The 19503-nt window shown below is 41.5% G+C and overlaps 1 protein-coding gene across 5 annotated transcripts in view; it reads right to left on the reverse strand.

The window, feature by feature from the left end:
• The window catches only part of LOC143513044 (NACHT, LRR and PYD domains-containing protein 3-like), a 133065-nt gene that overhangs the window by 63236 nt on the left and 50326 nt on the right, over window positions 1–19503 (reverse strand). For all 5 annotated transcript variants that reach the window (XR_013130613.1, XM_077004281.1, XM_077004111.1 and 2 more), the window contains exon 5: window positions 8114–8281. Coding sequence is in view for 4 of the 5 variants with exons in the window: in XM_077004281.1 (XP_076860396.1) it covers window positions 8114–8281 (168 nt within the window). In the remaining variant the exon portion in view is untranslated. The remainder of the gene's footprint in view (window positions 1–8113; window positions 8282–19503) is intronic.

A 19503-nucleotide genomic window follows, 5' to 3' on the forward strand; every position in this document is an offset into this window, starting at 1 on the left:
GGTTCAGAAAGTAAAAGTCCTCACCAGGATTTAGCTCAAGCTTGCTAGATTTTCTCATTAGTGCAATCCAGGTAAAATTAGCGGAATCAACACAATCCAGGAAGCCTGAGCTAAATCCTGGTGAGGACTTTTACTTTCTGAACCTGGAATTGACACCTCTGTTCAGATTTCCCCTCTGGTACTTTTGTTTAGATTTATTACTCAGGAGTACAATACTGGAAATTGTATATGTGCAGTTGCTTCTGCACTGCTTTGCATACCTGCATTCTCCTGCAAGGCTGCATAGATCATTAAATATCTCACACTTCACACAATCTGCAAGCGTCTGTCTCTGTGTCATGTACCGAGTGTCACAGAATACTTCACCTAACCAACAGACGGCAGATTCCAGCAGCCTTGCACAAGCCATCTCAGATCTCGAACTCTATGGATGTCCTGTCTCAACAACAGGCAGAATACCAACGCCAACTTACGAACACCACACAGGGCATGAGAGAAATAAACCTGCAGCTCTAAAGGATGGCCAACAACGGAAGTAAACCAGACAAATATGATGGATCTCCTGAGGCTTGCCGAGGATTTTTATTGCAGTGTGAAATATTCTTTAACAATAACCCACCAGGCACGGACAGCAGCAAAATCACCTTTTTTATCTCCCACGTTATTGGAGAGATATTAGAATGGGCTACGACTACCTGGGAGAATACACAAAGCACGACTTATGAAATTTGGCTATTCATGCCAAATCAAAGCGGTATTTGACCATTCGCATGGAGGACGGTCATGTGGTGAACTGTTGGCAAAATTAAAACAGGGAAACCGTTCTGTAGCAGCATATGCATGCAGGCCTCTTGTAACACTTTGTATATATTTGTAAAATATAACACTTTGTTTTCATATGTTTAAATCTGATAATGCTTGTCACGATACAGGGGCCCCCTACCGGCTGTCTCCATCCTCAGCAGCAGAAATTAGTTGTCCTGTTGTTGCACTGTGTTCACCTGTTACATGTGTTGTCTCTTTTGGCTATGTTGCAGTTTAATAGGTGGATTGCCTCATTATTGGTGGATCCTGTTGATCAATCAGAGATTGCGATTCTCTGATTGCGATCTTCCAACTTCATAAACTGTGACGAAGTTGCTGAGGAGTGCGAGCATTTCTGTCTGACTGGTTGCGTGTGATGTTTGGCTGTAAGATTGTATGTAAGTCATGTAAGACTTGAGGATTTGTGCAATGGCTTTTGTATAAATTGTCATGTTTAGAGTTGTGAGAAAATCGCCACCTTGGAAAAATAGCTTAGCCGAGCATGTGCTCACTTACATAAACATCCATGCAGGTATGTTTTGTTTGAAACACCAGTATAGAGGCAGGCACCTTGTATGTATTTTGTTTGAGATTAGTTAGAGTAGAAGATATATTTCTTTATTTCTGTTAGTAAGGTAGTATCTTGCTTTGTTAGTTTAGTGTAGTTTCTTTTCTTAGGTGTTGTCTACTGCTCTTTCCTTAGTTAGTTGGTTTATGATTATTTATTTATTATGTACGTGTGTGTCTGTTCAGTGTTCTGCTGCATAAAAAAGGGATTTTCTGCTATATTGCCACTCTGCATACTACTCCACACCCCAAACCTAGACCCATGACATTGTGAGGTTGTAACATCATCCCTCAGGTGGGCAGGGCCCATTAGGTAATAAAATACAAATGGGGTGTGGCGATCGTGATTTGTTGAAGGGCAGTGATGTCAGTAACGCGTTACTCTAATCTTACCACTTTTTTCGGTAACAAGTAATATAACGCGCTACTACTTCCAGTCCAGTAATCAGATTAAAGTTACTTATCCAAATAACTGTGCGTTACTATTTATATTTTCCCTAGTAAAATATATATTTTTGCTTTCTTCTTGGCTCAGTTCTACTTTTGCGTCTGACCGTAGCGCTCGACTCCGCATGCTGCGCGCGACCCTGTGAGAGCACGAGCACGTTTTACAAGTCATTTTTTTGTGTGGTAGTATAAAGAAACACCCCTCAAAAACAGGGGAAGGAACATTTACCTGAAGAATTTTAATGTTGCACTGTGTTCCACGTTTGAAAAGTGCTGGAATTTTGACTAACGTCGCCTACTTTAAAATGCTTGAAATTGTAATGGTATTTCGTTTCACAAGCTGTCTGACTGAACAGGGGTGGGTTTCCCGAAACGTTCGTAGCGCTAAGTACTCCTTAACCTCGTACGTTTCATACGAGGTTACGAAGTACTTGACGCTACGAACGTTTCAGGAAACCCACCCCAGTTCGCTTGTATTACGTTTACAAATAAATTTACAAATAATACTGCGCAGCTACACAAACGTAATGTCAGGAGATACTGTAGCGACTCCTACTCCTCACGGCGAGTCTTGCCCTTTAAGTGACACTGGGGGGGCGGAGCCTGCGCGCGCCAGGGTTGCGTTATCAATAAAGTTTCCCTCCTCTGGATTTTTGGATTAAGCAGTTTCTGCCTCGGTTACCGAACCTGCTTCAATACATTGTTACTGTTAAAAATGCACTTCCAATAAAGTGAGTATTGGAAAATTTTATTTTGCTGCTGAATGTAACTACTAAAGTAACTTGTAATCTAACGTAGATACTTTTAAAATCAAGTAATATGTAACGTAACTAAGTTACTTTTAAAAGGAGTAATCAGTAATCGGATTACTTTCTCAAGATAACTTAGCCATCACTGTTGAAGGGGGTGGAGAACGTAATTTGTTGACTGGGGGGGGCGGTACAAATTCTCCACCTATCAGGACTGTGATGCCTCCGCAGAGTGTTGGTGATTGGAGGTCCCGCAGTTCATTTACAGAGGGCCAAGCAGTTATATTTCAGCGCAATACCAGTTTCAAATGACAGTAAAATTGACAAATCATATCTGCCGTCTAAGTGGACGGGCTTAACTGTATGATGATTTCCGCCCACACTGTCGACGCTAGCTAGCGTTAGCGTACCACTGTTGTTTACATATTCCGCTCCCTTATTTTGATTGGAACCTTATTTCGCTTAAGAAGTTATCTAGTACAGATGTTATTGTGTATTGCGTGTCTAAAGCTGTACTGTCGTCTCAATTTTTTTTTCTTTATTGCAGTTAATTAGGAAAGGAAACAATTTTTTTCGGGGGGATGGAAGCGGGCCCAGGTTTAATGGTAACCATTAAACTGTAACCCCCACCCCCCCCCACCAAAAAAAAGTCCTCCTCGGATCTACTACTACCACTAGCATCCACTAGGGTGCACACACCAGTGTATTTTAGGTCCAGTCCCAAACCCCGATAAATAGGGAGGGTTGCGTCAGGAAGGGCATCTGGTGTAAAAACTGCACCAAATCAAATGATGCGGATCAAAAATATAAATTGCATACCGGATCGGTCGAGACAGGGGTTAACAACGACCGCCACTGGTACGTTGAATGTGGGCTATATGACAAGTAAAGGGAGAGAGCTAGCTGCTATGATGGAGAGGAGGAAGATAGATATACTGTGTGTACAGGAGACCAAGTGGAAGGGGAGCAAGGCCAGCAGCATTGGTGGTGGCTTCAAACTCTTCTACCATGGTGTAGACAGGAAGAGAAATGGAGTAGGGGTAATCCTGAAGGATGAATTTAGTAAGAGTGTAGTGGAGGTAAAGAGAGTAAGTGACAGGGTGTTCTGTGTAAAGCTAGATATTGATGGGGTGATGATGAATGTCATCAGTGCTTATGCTCCTCAGGTAGGTTGTGATATGGAGGAGAAAGAAGAATTCTGGAGAGAGTTAGATGAAGTTGTTTTGCAGGTTCCTAAAGAAGATAGAGTGGGTATTGGAGCAGATTTAAATGGACATGTTGGTGGATAGAACAGTGGTGATGAGGTGGTGTTGGGTAGACATGGTGTTAAAGAAAGGAATACAGAAGGTGGTAGATTTTGCTAAAAAGATAAATATGGCTGTAGTTAACACTTACTTTAAGAAAAAGGAAGAGCACAGGGTAAGAGTGGGGGAGTGCGGGTCGACTGCACACAGGTCGACTATATCCTCTGTAGGAGACGAAACCTGAAAGAGGTTAGTGATTTGCAAGGTGTTACCAGGGGAGAGTGTAGCTAAACAGCATAGGATGGTGATATGTAGGATGGTTTTGGAGGTGAAGAAGAGGAAGAGAGTGAGAGCGGAACCTAAGATCAGGTGGTGGAAGTTAAAGGATGAGGACTGTGGTGTAAAATTCAGGGATGAGGTGAGGCAGGTACTGGGTAATGGTGGTGGTGTTCTGGATACCTGGGATGAAACTTCAAATGCAGTGAGGGATGTGGCTAGGAAGGTACTTGGTGTGTCCTCAGGACAGAGGAAGATAGGCAAGGAGTCGTGGTGGATGAATGAGGAAGTTCAGGAAAGTTTGAGAGGAAAGTGGTTGGCTAAAAAGAATTGGGATTTTCAGCGAGATGAAGAAAGTAGACAGAGGTACAAGGAGATGTGTCATAAGGCAAAGAGAGCAGTTGCAGAAGCTAAAGAGAAGGAGAAGTATAGGGAAGGACAGAAGGAGTTACATTGTGTGTTTGTTGACTTAGAGAAAGCTTATGATAGAGTACGGAGACAGGAGCTGTGGTATTGTATGAGGAAGTCAGGAGTAGCAGAAACGTATGTGAGGGTGGTGCAGGATATGTATGCGAACAGTGTGACAGCAGTGAGATGTGCTGTAGGAATGACAGACGGGTTTAAAGTAGGGGTAGGACTACATCAGGGATCAGCCCTGAGTCCCTTCCTGTTTGCAATTGTCATGGACAGACTGACGGACGAGGATAGGCAGGAGTCCCCTTGGACTATGATGTTTGCTGATGACATTGTGATCTGTAGTGAGAGTAGGGAGCAGGTGGAGGTGAGCTTGGAAAGATGGAGATATGCTTTGGAGAGCATGGGAATGAAAGTGAGCAGGAGTAAAACAGAGTACATGTGTGTGTATGAGAGGGCAGACGGTGGACAGGTCCAGCTACAAGGAGTTGATTTGGTGAAGGTTGATGAGTTTACCTACTTAGGGTCGAGGGTACAGAGCAATGGAGCAAGTGAAAGAGAGGTAAAGAAGAGAGTGCAGGCAGGGTGGTGTGGATGGCATAAAGTGTCTGCAGGGTTCCCACGGGTCCTTGAAATCCTTGAAAGTTTGTGAATCTGAAAAAATAAGTTCAAGGCCCTGGAAAGTTTTTGAAAACAGGCATAAAAGACAGTTGTCCTTGAAGGTCCTTGAATATTTTGGGGAGTTTGAAATTTCACATGGATGAAGACCGCAGTCAAGGAATAATAGGGCACAGTTGGTAGGAAGTCAATATTTACAAAAGATTGCTATGAAAAAGATTGTCATAATGTTTTAAATTTCTCATCCTTTGTTGAAAAATATGATCTGATATGATAGTTTTTATAAAGATTTTAAGAAAGTCTGCAAAGTGATTCCTTTAGCATTAATTCAATTAATCAAAAATGTCATTTTATATTCAGAGTTGACTGTTTCGATGCCCATGTTAAAAGTGAATAACTAACTTAGTTGACTTCAAGTGTAATAACAAGATTATCACTGATGGTATGAGACAAAAGATGTAATAGAGATTCTTTCACAAAACATCCTAATACAAATTATAAAACCACAATGGCTTGTCAAATGGCCCATATCTTCTAAAGTAAAAGAGACTCATTTCAAAATAATAAATAAGATAAGATTTAAACATTATGTGGATCCATGTACCTTTTGTAAATCAGAAGATGAATTCCAGGAGCATTTGTTTTTTCATGTCAACATTCACAAAGTTTTTGCATGGGCACTAGAAACACGATTAATCTCAAACTTAACATTCTTTCTTTTGATACCATTTTACTTTATGCGGAAAACTAATGTTCGGATTTCTCTGATGCCATAAATGTAGTCGTACTTTTAGCAAAATACCACATTCACTACAGTAAGTGGAGTGGTTAAAAGCCTTCTTTTCTCTTTATGAATGAATTAAATTCATATTACTCTTCATTAAGTAGATTAAAAAACTTGGAAAATGCTAGAATCATCTCACACCAGATTTCTCTAGAGATCTATAGTTCTAATCTCATTATATGGCTTTGCTCCTGTTTTATGTATGTACTGTATGTGTATATGCATATGTGTATTATTGATATTATTATTTGTCTACTGTCAACGTGTCATTATTTTGCCAGCACAAGTTCATTTAAAATTATGTTGATTCTACAGGGCCTATGCTGACTTTTACTTTGCAAAAGTTTGGTCATTCTCCTGTAGAGAAATCTTTGTTTGTTTGTTTGTTCAGCACCGAAAGCTAGTGTTTCCTGTAGGTAGGCTTTACGTGAATGTCACCTTCTCACAGGTCCACTGCTAAATTGCCAGTCATGTTGAGTGTGAATTAAGTTTTCGTTTAATCAGCGCTTAATGTCATGCACAGAACATTTCAGGATGCATGTCTTGAAATGGCATTGGGTCTTTTGAATTTGCGTTGTATTAACATAGTTTTTTGATAACATATTCAGGGGTAACAGTAGGTAAATGCTGGCAGGTGCTGTCCTTGAATTTGAGGAAGTTGGTCCTGGAAAGTCATTGAAAGGTCCTTGAAATTGATGTTAACCATGGTGTGGGAACCCTGTGTCTGCGGTGATCTGTGATAGAAGGGTGTCAGCTAGAATGAAAGGAAAGATCTATAGGACAGTAGTGAGACCTGCTATGTTGTATGGACTGGAGACAGTGGCACTGACAAAGAGACAGGTGAGGGAGATGGAGGTGTCTGAGATGAAGATGTTGAGATTCTCATTTGGAGTGACGAGGAAGGATAGGATCAGAAATGAGTTTATGATAGATAGATAGATAGATAGATAGATAGATAGATAGATAGATAGATAGATAGATAGATAGATAGATACCAAAGGAAATTTAGCAAAAGAAGCGAGATTGAGATGGTTTGGACATGTACAGAGGAGGGAGGAGAGGTATATTGCTAGGAGGGTCTTGAGGATGGAACTTCCAGGCAAGAGGAGGAGTGGTAGACCTAAGAGGAGGTTTATGGATGCAGTGGTAGAGGATATGAGAGTGGCTGGTGTGTCAGTGGAGGACACTCAGGACAGGGCCAGATGGAGGAGTTTGATCTGCTGTGGCGACCCCTAAACAGCAATTGCAGAAAGAAGAAGAAGAGGATCTACACGATTCGCGTAGGTCACCCTTTTAAACTTTAAAATGGCAAATTTCGCAGAAAGGTCACAGATTTTCATGCCTGAACTAACCAGCAGCTATTTGATCGCTGAAAACGATCCATTATGGTTCTCCTTCCCGGTGCTAGCCGGGATGTTGCTTCTCCTTCGGCGGAGGTACTTAGAGAGGCAGCTTGTCAAGGTACTGGCAGTTAGCCCTATTGTGTGAGCTATGAGATTCATGGGGTTTTTCCTCCTGAGAACTACACTGCCATTTTCTCCCAAATTTTGTTGTTGCAATTTTGCAGGCTAGCATGGCGAACAGGAGATCTAAACAAAAAACAACGTGACGGATCATGAGATGCCGTAGGCTTCTGCCAGCTAATGTAAAACTTCTAGTGAAAAAAATTATTCCACAAGACTTATAAATAAATTGACAAACACAAAAACTAAGGGTATCCTATCTATAATTTCAGTTTAGTTTTCTAAACATGTAATATAGTTACAGTTAGTTATCTTTTTTATTACTACCGTTTTAATTTATTAGTAATTAAAAATGTTTTTTCAATATCAGTTTTTCTTTTTTTCATTTGTTTTTGTTAACGTTAATTATAACCTTGGTCTACACACAGTGTATCACAAAAGTGAGTACACCCCTCTCATTTCTGCAGTGTGCTCACTTTTGTGATACACTGTATGTCTCATCTTTGTACCAGTTGACTGCTGGTTATTGTATCCTAAATTTGGAATAAATGACTTATTCTGGGTTCTGTGTTGTGCACTTTCTTCATTAAATCCCCCCTTTTCCTTGCTTCCTTTTTATTTTACACTCCTCACCTGTCACAATGCTGCACTGTCAGTTTTGCAGTTTCAAGGGCAATCGCATCTGATAAACATCTGGAACCTGCTTTTGCACTGTACTGGTTACATTAAATAATGAATTAAACTCACCTGAGAATCTCCAGCTTACAAGGTGGACTCAGTCCAGCACAGAGGTGTTTCACTCCTGAATTCTGCAGATCATTATTATTAATCTGCAGTTCTTTCAGTGAGTTCTCTGTTTGTAGAACTGATGTGAGAGATTTGCAAGACTCCTCAGTGAGACCACAACCAGATAGTCTGTAAGGGAGGAGAGTAAATAAGTACAAAGTGCAGTTCAGTCAGAGATAAATATATCCAACAAGGATGTTTATATTGTAGGCAGTTCAGTCAAAGGGCACTTTACAAAAAGTAGTTTGATGGGGCAAATAGAAAGTATTCAGTACTGCTATGTATGTGTATCTGTAGCGAACCGTGACCATTATACCTGGGCCCGCTCCCACCCCCAAAAAAAACAAGTTTCCTCTACTAATTAACAGCAATTAAGAAAAAATAAAATTTGAGACGACAGTACAGCTTTAAAAACGCAATGAACAATAACATATGTACTAGATAACTTCTTAAGCAAAATAAGGTTCCAACATGACGCGCACAAATGCATCAAAGGAATGAATCGAAACTAGCTAGCGGTGGTATGCTAACGACAGCTAGCGTCGCCACAGCGGGCGGAAATTATCATACAGTTAAGCCTGCCCACTAAGAGGGAAGATATGATTGGTCAATTTTACTGTCATTTGAAACTGGTATTGCGCTGAATTATAATGGCCTGGCCCTCTGTAAACGAACAGCGGGCATCACAGTCCTGATAGGGGGAGACACAGGCTCACAGGCTTCCACTTAACTCCTCACCTTCCAACACAGATTGAATAGACACGGGTGAATAATTTATTTGCTTATATTTTTGTAATTGTTTAGATGTCGATTGTCAAACCGTAAGTAGATCAACTAAAATTGGATAAATTATATTATATATATTTATGTTTTAAGAATATTTTAGGCCCAACTGCTAAGTGGTACCAACTGATTTGCATTCTATACTATGCTGTAATTGTTTATTGTTGTATACACACTGTACACATTTTCATGCCAAATACACAGCTTCATTCACACACAGTCACTCTTTCACACACACCACACAGACAGACATGTACCTAAAGGCGTACTCACACTAGGCACGGTTTGCTCGTTCCGTGCTGGGGCCCGGTTATCCCCCCTCCCCACTCCCCCTCTGGCCTGCACTCACACTGCCTTTGTGAGACGGCCCGAGCCGACCTGAGCACGCTTACGTCATCACAACGTGACTTTATTCGGAATAAAAGCGCGCTCGCACAACACTATGGAGTTCACGATTCTCTTTTTATTGTATTTTTGAAGTCGTTTTGGGAGTGCAGAAACACGGTGCAAGCACAGATTTATCGATAATTTAACACAACGATTATCTGCTAATCGCTTTGCCGCCATGACTGTTTAACGTGAGCGTCGCATCACTGACGTCATGTTTAAGTTCCAGCGAAATTAACCAATCAGACGAGGCACCAAGCGGGCACGGATAGCGCTCACACTAGAAGCGAACCGTGCCCGAGTCCACATGAATCGTGCCCTGGCCCACCTCTTCAAGTGGGCCCGAGCACGGTTAACTGATCCGGGCCCGGATCACAGAGCCTAGTGTGAGTACGCCCTAAGGAGGAGTTCTTCAACTACACAGACACACACTATGCACACCTTCATATACTGTCACAAGGCACAACCCTGGGGACTCCCAACACCCAGAATCCCCAGCGACACCTACCCAGATCCTCCTCTTCTGTATATTCTTGATACAACTTTACACAACACTTATTTGTCTTGATACAACTTTACACAACACTTATTTGCACACATTAGGTCTTAGTTTTCTTATTTAAAGCACTATATTATTCTATTGTGTATTTAATTCCTGACTTTCTTTGCATTGCTGCAAAGAAATCAATCAGTCAATTATATTTTTGATATACAATTGTTGTCTATTAGACCTTCCCTACATACAGGGCACATTTCTTTCCGTCCAGTGTGAAGTTTTGCCTGTATGCAGATGGAAAGCGTACCAAGCATTTATCAGACAATGACTTTCATGGTTCCACCTGGTTTGTGTATGTGTTTATTCTTTTGGATCATCCCTTTTGTACCTCTGCTGCCTCGGACCGATATTACTGGATTTTGGATTAGTATTGTTGGTGACCCTGGCTTTGAATTGTGTCTTTACACTTTGTGTACCGTTAAGCAATCGAAATCAGAAAGACTTTGTACAAGTACAAAGCACAAAATTAGGCACGAATGTTCCCTGGAGCCCAGAGCAGCAGCTGCATCTAAGAAGCGCCACCAGCTCCACAGGGAGGGGGAGAAACATACAGAGATGTCACTAGGAGACAAAAACATATGACCACAGATTATTCTCACAACAGGACAACAGTCTGTGTGCACGCAAAAAATCCCCATAACACATACAATCATTGATAACACAGACAGTCAAACAGAGATGGGTGTGATTCATTCAGATGATGAGGGGGGAGCCAGAGGCCTGGCAGACAGGAGAGCCATCTCTGACAGTCTCTGTGTGGGGGAAGGAGCAGGTAACCAAGACGATGACCTTCTGGGAGAATTTTGTTTAGGATCTGTGACAGAAATTATGTCATTCTTGATTAGGTCATCTTTGCGCATGTCATTTAGTTTATAAGAGATCATTATGAACTTTATGATATCACTTTGATTAAGCAGAAGGACTACAATAATGAAGTAGTGTGATTCAGTGTAACCATGTTTAGTTCATGTGTGCTATACTGTGACCCAGGTCAGGAAGAGTGTGAAGGGTAAGAGCACTTTGTTAATTGGTTGTCACTAGTCTATTTTACTTGGGTCATTTAGCTGTCTCTGCGTTCAACTGATACATCAGTTTCTTCCGCTAAACCTAGGGAAGCTCCATATTAGGACTCACTGACGTTACAGAAAACACACGAATGCGTGCTAAGGCTAATGAAACAAATCGCCATCACTAATGTTAACTTTTACAGCTAGCACAATAAGTAAGTACTAAGTTAACGCTCTGTTTAAGCTAACTTTAACAAATAACTAGCAATTTAGATTACAGAGATGACGGTCCCTCATTGTCATAATAAGCCACAACATGCTTCAGGTGCTCGTACATTGCGGTTGTGCTGCCATGGAAGGCAAGTTCTGCCTTGCAGATATTGCATGCGTTTTGGAACCCGGCTACGGAATTCAAAAGTGTGGGATCATTTTCCGTAGCCGGGTTCCGAAACGCATGCAAGATCTGCAAGGGTAGCCATGATACCAGAATGTATAACGTCCTGGGATGTCGTCAACTGTCAACTACCCCGGTTTCCACTACTGCGCATATGCGTCAAGGACAGAAAGGCAGACGCAGCAGTGGATACTGCCGCAGCAGTTTGGAGACAAAAAAAAAACCCAGACGCATCGACTATTAAATTAGTTGACATAATCGTGACTAGTCGACTAATCACGGCAGCCTTAATTAGGACATATACAGATGTGAGACAAAGCAGTCTGCTGGGTGCCTATGTTTTGGAACATGCTGTGCTTAAGATAACCTGCTTACCAGAATTGCTGAATTGTGTTTAGGATTATATATAAGGAAGGGGGACTGCCCCCCTTGCTTTAAGAGTTCTTGTTCTAGACAAGACTCATGTTTGTGTCTGTCTTTTGTCCTTTTTAATATTTTAATAAATTAATCATTTTAACCACGTCTGAGTCCTCATCCATTTTCAGAAAATTTCCACAACAGGCGCCAATGCAGATAAGCAAGAATCAAGAATTTAGCAAGGTGCTTGTCCTTGAACACTTGAGCACACGAAGCTCCTCTTAAGTCAGCGGTCCCAACTGATCCAACTTCACACGTAGAGCATTGATACCATCCACGATCGACTCCAAGCTTTTACTAACAGTCACAATCTACGTTCCAAAAGCTCTACCCATCGCATCAATTATGTTGGGCAATTGTTGTGGGTGTTCGATAAATGACTCCGATCCTTTAATTTCCCGATACACCAGGGCAACGCCTAATCCAATCAGCAGAGCCATCGCGATCAAAGTTCCAAATAAGAACACGTCCTCAACATCTTTCAGGAAGAGAGACGCAAGACACAAACTACGCCACATCCCCCATGAGTCAAACACATATGCAGATGAGAACGTTCCGTCCAGACATGTGGGTTCTCCTGCACCATGACTCCTCGTGGAATACACTTCGTACACACAATCAGAGATGGGTAGAGTATTCAACCATTTTACTCAAGTAAAAGTAGTTACTTGAACCAAATTTTACTCAAGTAAAAGTATGGATCCAAAAATTTACTTGAGTAAAAGTAAAAAAAGTACTTTGATTATAAGCTACTCAAGTACTGAGTAAATGCAGAGGACTGTCTTATGTCAGTAAATTACATAATGGAAAACATGATGTAATTTAGAAAACAATTGTTACAATACAGCTCCGGACCCTTCCCTGTGGGCGTGCCGCTACGTTGTCTGCGTGTCGTTATGTCCATGTATGTACTTCTGTGTGTGTGGGTTGTCCGTGAGCGTGTTCGTAGTCGCACCTGTGCCTTGTCTCGAGATCACAAGGGTCTGTGTTGATCACCTATTTAATGTGCGTTCGCGCAGTGTCTTGTGCTCATCTTTGTCTAAAGTTCATGCCAATGTGAGTGTGTGTATGTGCGTGCTTGGTCTCAAAGTGCTGGACTTGCTCGTGTTTTAGTAAAGTGTTTTTCTGTCACTACTATTGCGCTCGTCGTGCCTCCTCCTTCGTGCGTAGCAACAATGACTTTTAATGATAATGAAAATAATTTATTATAAATAATATAATTTATAAATACAAATATGATTTATTATTAGGCCTGTGTAACTTCACTGTGTTCCACAAAGGCACTAAGTGAAGAGACTGTCAGCCAATACCTGTAGCTACATCTTGACGCCAACTGAATCAATTTGTAGCAAACTTTGGTTCAACTTAATCATCATATATTGCTATTGTGTACACTCACAGAGTTTGAAATGGTTTTTAGTATTGCATTTAATAATTATTAAATCATACAAAAATTATGCTTCCAGTTGTAACAGAAATATAGCATTACAGAAGGAAGTCAAAATTATATATACAGCAAACTTATTGCAAAGTGTTTCCTCAAATTTGACGACAAGTTCTTGTAGGCTGAAATGTCCACACATTTAGGCAAACAACTGACAGCGCATTATATAACTGTCCTTTTTACACGTTTGTAATGTAAACATTGGCTGTATGAGGTCAGGATGCTCGGGAGGTTTTTCTGTCACTTTCTTGCTACGGTGGAGAAAGTTTGCGTATGTGATCACATGACTGACCGCCTTCATTTGATTGGTTACTCATACTCAGGTGACGAGACGTTGGTCTTCTCACTGAAAAGACGAATTATTTACAAAACTAAAGTAATGGTAGCGTGGCGCAAATCCGATTGTAACGGAGTAAAAGTTGCGTTTTTCTCAGCACATATTTACTCAAGTAAAAGTAGAAGTATTTCATATTAAAACTACTCTCACAAGTACATTTTTGTCCAAAAAGCTACTTGAGTAAATGTAACGGAGTAAATATAAAGCGTTCCTACCAACCTCTGGACACAATGCACACTACACACCTTCAAACACAATATCCACCATATCCAACATATACAACATACACACTACACTTCATATACATTTTCCCAACACACTTTCATACACAGCACATACAGTCATGGCCAAAAGTTTTGAGAATGATACAAATATTAATTTTTACAAAGTCTACTGCTTCAGTTTTTATAATGGCAATTTGCATATACTCCAGAATGTTATAAAGAGTGATCAGCTTAACAGCAATTAATTGCAAAGTCAATATTTGCCTAAAAATTAACTTTATCCCCCTAAACACATTTCAAATTCATTGCAGCCCTGCCTTAAAAGGACCAGCTAACATTGTTTCAGTGATTGCTCCATTAACACAGGTGTTGATGAGGACAGGGCTGGAGATCAATCTGTCATGATTAAGTAAGAATGACACCACTAGACACTTTAAAAGGAGGCTGGTGCTTGGCGTCATTGTTTCTCATCTGTTAACCATGGTTATCTCTAAAGAAACACGTGCAGTCATCATTGCACTGCACAAAAATGGCCTAACAGGGAAGAGTATCACTCAAGAGTATGAGTAAGCTTTTGTTACTCATAATATGATTGCAATTATATTTCTGTATGTGATAAAAAACATCTGACAAACACACATAAAAACCAGAGGGCAGCAGATCATGTGAAAATATAATATTTGTGTCATTCTCAAAACTTTTGGCCATGACTGACATTCCCACACACCATATTGTAATGAGTTGGTCGTAGCAAAAGGAGGCAGGTGCAATAGGGGTTTGGGTTTATGTACTACCAAACTGATATGATGAATGAATGCAGTGCCTACTCAGAAGGCATGCGATCTACGCGGCATTATTGATAAACTGCACAATCACCATTTGTGCTGGTGCCATGAATGGATGTGACGATGCCAGCAGCGGATGCGCCAATACTGCCAGCGGACATGCTGATGCTGACTGTGACCTGAGGCCCAACATCCACATTGGAGGGACATATAAATATGTCCTTCTACTAGCTGGGCTGCCAAATGGAGGATGGGTTCACTTTTGAGTTTGGTTATACAGTGGTACCTCGACATACGAGCTGCTCCACATAAGAGTATTCGAACTTACGAGCCACGACGTGAGCGAAATTTCTGTTCGACATCCAAGCTCAAATTCGGGATACGAGCTGAGCTTCACGATGCTACCGCTTGTTGGCGCATCGGCCGTGTCAGTGTTTAGAGCGAGTGTATATTTTAATCTGAACTTTTTGTGTGCATTATGGGTCCCAAAAAAGTATCCGCAAGTGGAAAGGCCGTTGAGAAGAAGAAGAGGATGAAATCCATAGAAACGAAGCAGGAGATAATTAATTTACACGATAAAGGAACTCGTGTCATTGAACTTGCAAGGATGTTCGACCGCAGTACGTCCACCATTTGTTAAAGCAGTGAAAGGTGCGACGATATTTTCCCAACTTACGACGTCTGTTCATGAAGAGCAGGGTTGCCAACTCTCACGCAATGAGCATGAGACACACGCATTTGCCTAGGATGTATTCTGTGATCAGAAGCAAAGCACTTTGTAAGTCGCTCTGGATAAGAGCGTCTGCTAAATGCCGTAAATGTAAATGTAATGTAAATGACTGTAACGAATCAAGGGGGGCGGGTATGACGCAAGTGCAAGAACAGAAATGGTTTATTAAACAAAACAGAAACCAGAGGGAACTAACGAGAATAACCAAGGGTAGGAGTAGATATACAAGATCGAACATAACACATACAACACGGTAATCAAGCGACAACTCAAACGAACCACTATACAGACATAATACTAAATACTAAGAAACATAGACACACTATAGAAGGACTGCTTTACATATGACAAAGAATGTACAAACAAACACTAAGGTATGACACAACAAATATAAACAGGACTAATAGAACCAGAAAACCAAGACTAGACCGCACAGTATATAACTATATAAACTAAGGGGCAAACGACGAAGGTTACAACAAGGTCTAACTACAAAGGGGAAAACTGAAGGCAGGGACAAAGCCACGAACTACGAACTAACACAGAGAAACAGGAAGAGGGTACACATTACAAGGGAAGACTTAACTAACAAGGAACAACCAACTGACTAAGCAAGGAGATAAGGGAACAAAGACATGGAAGACAAAACAGAACAAACCTTACAAGCACACGGGAAAAACGACGGAAAACCACAGGCAACTGAGCATGGGAAGAAACGTGGCGAACACAACAACCAAACACAACAACCGACACGGGAGTGAAACACAAGGGGGTTTTTATACACAGAACCGGACGGTGAAACAAGACTCAGGTGTGTGTGTGTTAACGAGGAGGGCGAGACAGACAGAGGGAGGAACGAATGGGAGCGGGGAGTTAGGCGGGACCAGGGAGGGGGGAGGGGCTGGACGTGACAATGACTGTCTTCACACGCCATTCATCCAATTTCTCACACTGAAAAAAATCTAGTTTATTTATCTATGATCTACATCTATGATTGGTGATCGATTGATCACAATATAATAGTTAATTTTCCATTTTACACTTCCCCGGTCAACATTTGACACACACTGCATCGAGTGCAGACATCAAGGCAGCGGACGAGTTTATTACACATTTCCTGATTGAAAAAGAAGGCTACGTCTCGCAGCAAATAGTTAACTGCGATGAGACCTGCATGTTCTGGAAAAAAAATCATTATTTACTTTATTGTTTGTTTATACGTGTTGCATGTACATTGATTAAAACATGTCTTTTCATAATTTAGGCTAACTTTGGGACTTTTTTGAGGGCTGGAACCAATTGGAATTATTTACATTAATTCATATGGGGAAAATTTGTTCGAGATACGAGTTGTTCTACTTACGAGTTCGGGTCTGGAACAAATTAAACTCGTATGTCGAGGTACCACTGTACCAAGGTTTCTTCCTAATTCCTGCTGAAATTTTTCATTGTTGCCTCGGCTTGCTTATTACATATCTGGACCATGCACGTGTAAAACTGCTTCCTGACAACATGTTATAAAAACGATATAGAAATAAAACTGACTTGACTTGACACTGAGCACACGACTAACACTGGGTGTCTTGGCCATAGAGCGTATCTTGGCTTTTGATGGCGATTGTTGGGTGTACAGCCACCATCTCCTCCTCCTCAGAGGGGGATGCCTTGTACTCAGTCTCTGAAATTGGAGATACCAAGGGTCTCTGCTCGTCAGGTGGAGGAAATGACGGAGTGACACGTCAGGCAGCAAACCGGCAGAAGGCGGAAGCTTTGGAACATGGCGGCAGGCCGCTGCTAAACAAAATTAACAATATTTTTTATTACCCACTAACATAATTTAAGACAACCTAAAAATATATCATAATAATCTCTGTGTTTGTTTGTTTGTTTTTCTTTGTTTTTCTTTTACATAGGTATCAACGAACGCAACAACTCTGGAGCACCGCAAAGATTTGGACAATATATTTACGTATATTGACAACTGCTTCGATAGGATTATCATGAGCAAACCAGACAAGACGCCATCGACCAAGAGGAGCCGTGCCGAAGCTTCCCCGGGAGCGGCTTCCCCACACACCTGCAACACGGCGGACATCCTGGAGTCCATCAACACCAAACTGTCCAGGTTTGACGCGCGCCTGGCGCTGGTGGAAATTCTCCACCAAGAGTTTCAGGCGTTGCGTGAGTCGGTGGAGTTTAGCCAGCAGCAAGTGGAAGCACTCGCGGCTGAAAACACGGTTCTCAGAGAGTCGGTGAAATCGCTCACCGAGGGAATGACCCGACTCTCTGAAGAAAACAAAAAAATAAAGGAAACTGTCATCGATCTTCAGTCCCGCAGTATGAGAGACAATCTTATATTTGCAGGTATCCCGGAGAAGGCGGACGAAGACCCCGAGACTACGGTAAAAACATTCATACAGACTCACCTAAAAGTCTCAGAGGCAACCGTCAAAACCATCAGCTTTCACCGCGTTCACCGCCTGGGGGGGAAACGGCCAGATGCGCGGAGACCCAGACCGATCGTGGCAAAATTTGAACATTTCAAACAAAAAGAACTGCTGAAAAGCCGCGGCCAGGAGCTGAAGGGAACCAACTTCAGTATTAACGATCAGTTCCCCAAAGAAATCCTGGAGCGACGCAAGGTCTTGTTTCCCATCCGCAAGAGTTTCATCCAGGCAGGTTCCCGGGCTGTAATATCAGTGGATAAACTCTACGTGAACGGTCAACTCTACCGCGACACCAACACAACACCATGGCTGTTCTAAACAGGTGAACTGTATCAACACCGACACCAACTTCTTACTACACATTACTTTTCGCCTAGAACAATAAGACATGTTTAAGTTTAAATAACTAATGCCGGTCTAATTAGCACCGTACTGTATGTTTTCCGTCATTAGTCCTAGTTGTTTATACTTTTTTTGTTGTATATGCACTTTCAGTGTACGTCTCCTTTTCCCTTCCCCTCTGTTTTTCTCTTTCTACACTCACCCAGCGATTTGTTCACCCACTTTCAAGACTGCAATGTATTGTATGCACACACACACGCACATGCAGGCAGGTAGGCAAAACAGACACACACGTAGACATATAGCACAATCTCACACTAACACACAGGAGATACACACACATGACCGATTCATGCAGGCACAGACACACAGGCATATAGCGCAGACGCAGACACATACACGAAACATTCAACACAGGCATACTACACAGAAGTGCAACACACACACCTTTAGCAACCATCCAACACTCAAACAAGTAGTTTTAACATTAGTTCACTGAAGTTCGTCACATGGAATGTACGTGGAACTGGTTCGAGGGAAAAGAGATTGAAAATTTTTAATCGGCTAAACAACTTACAAGCAGATATTGTCTTTCTACAGGAAACACATATGTCTAAAACACCTACATACACACTGACCTCTCCTAAGTTCCCACACTTGTACTCAGCCTGTTACAACTCAAAACAAAGGGGGGTGGCCATATTAATTAACAAAAGGATAAGCTTTTCCATTAGCAACAATATAACAGATCCAGATGGTAAATACATAATACTCAACCTATCCATTCTAAATATGCGTTTATGTTTTGCTAACATATATGGGCCGAATGTTGACGACCCCTCCTTTTTCCACAATATTTTCACTGCACTCTCTGATCACTCTGACACCAAACTAATAATAGGAGGAGACTTCAACTTGGTACTTGATCCAGATATCGACAGGCTCAGTACAGCAGTGAGTCAAAGGAACTGGCAGTCTATAGACACCCTAAAACAATATATGAACGATTTTGGGCTCTCTGATGCGTGGCGTTCACAACACCCCACTCTCCGGGACTACTCTTTCTTTTCGGCAGTACACCACTCACATTCTCGTTTAGACAACTTCTTAGTTAGCAATTCCATTATGACAGATGTCACAGACACTTGTATTCACCCTATCACTATCAGTGACCATGCACCGGTCTCTCTCTCTCTGACACAGAAAAGAACCACACCAGCAACGAGGAACTGGAGATTAAATACATCATTACTTAAGGAACAAGATTTCATTAATTACTTCAAAAAAGAATGGGCAACATATTTAGAATATAACGATCTACCAGGTACCACTCCGTGTGTTCTTTGGGAAGCAGGGAAGGCAGTAATGCGGGGGAAAAGAATATCCTACTGCACACATAAGAAAAAGACAGAAAAAACACAGGTATTAGAATTGGAAGAAAAAATAAAAATCTTTAGAAGCTGCCCATGCTGCTTCACCACAAGAATACACACTGAAC

The sequence above is a fragment of the Brachyhypopomus gauderio genome, chromosome 1 (assembly GCF_052324685.1).
Source record: "Brachyhypopomus gauderio isolate BG-103 chromosome 1, BGAUD_0.2, whole genome shotgun sequence".
Lineage (NCBI taxonomy): Eukaryota > Metazoa > Chordata > Actinopteri > Gymnotiformes > Hypopomidae > Brachyhypopomus > Brachyhypopomus gauderio.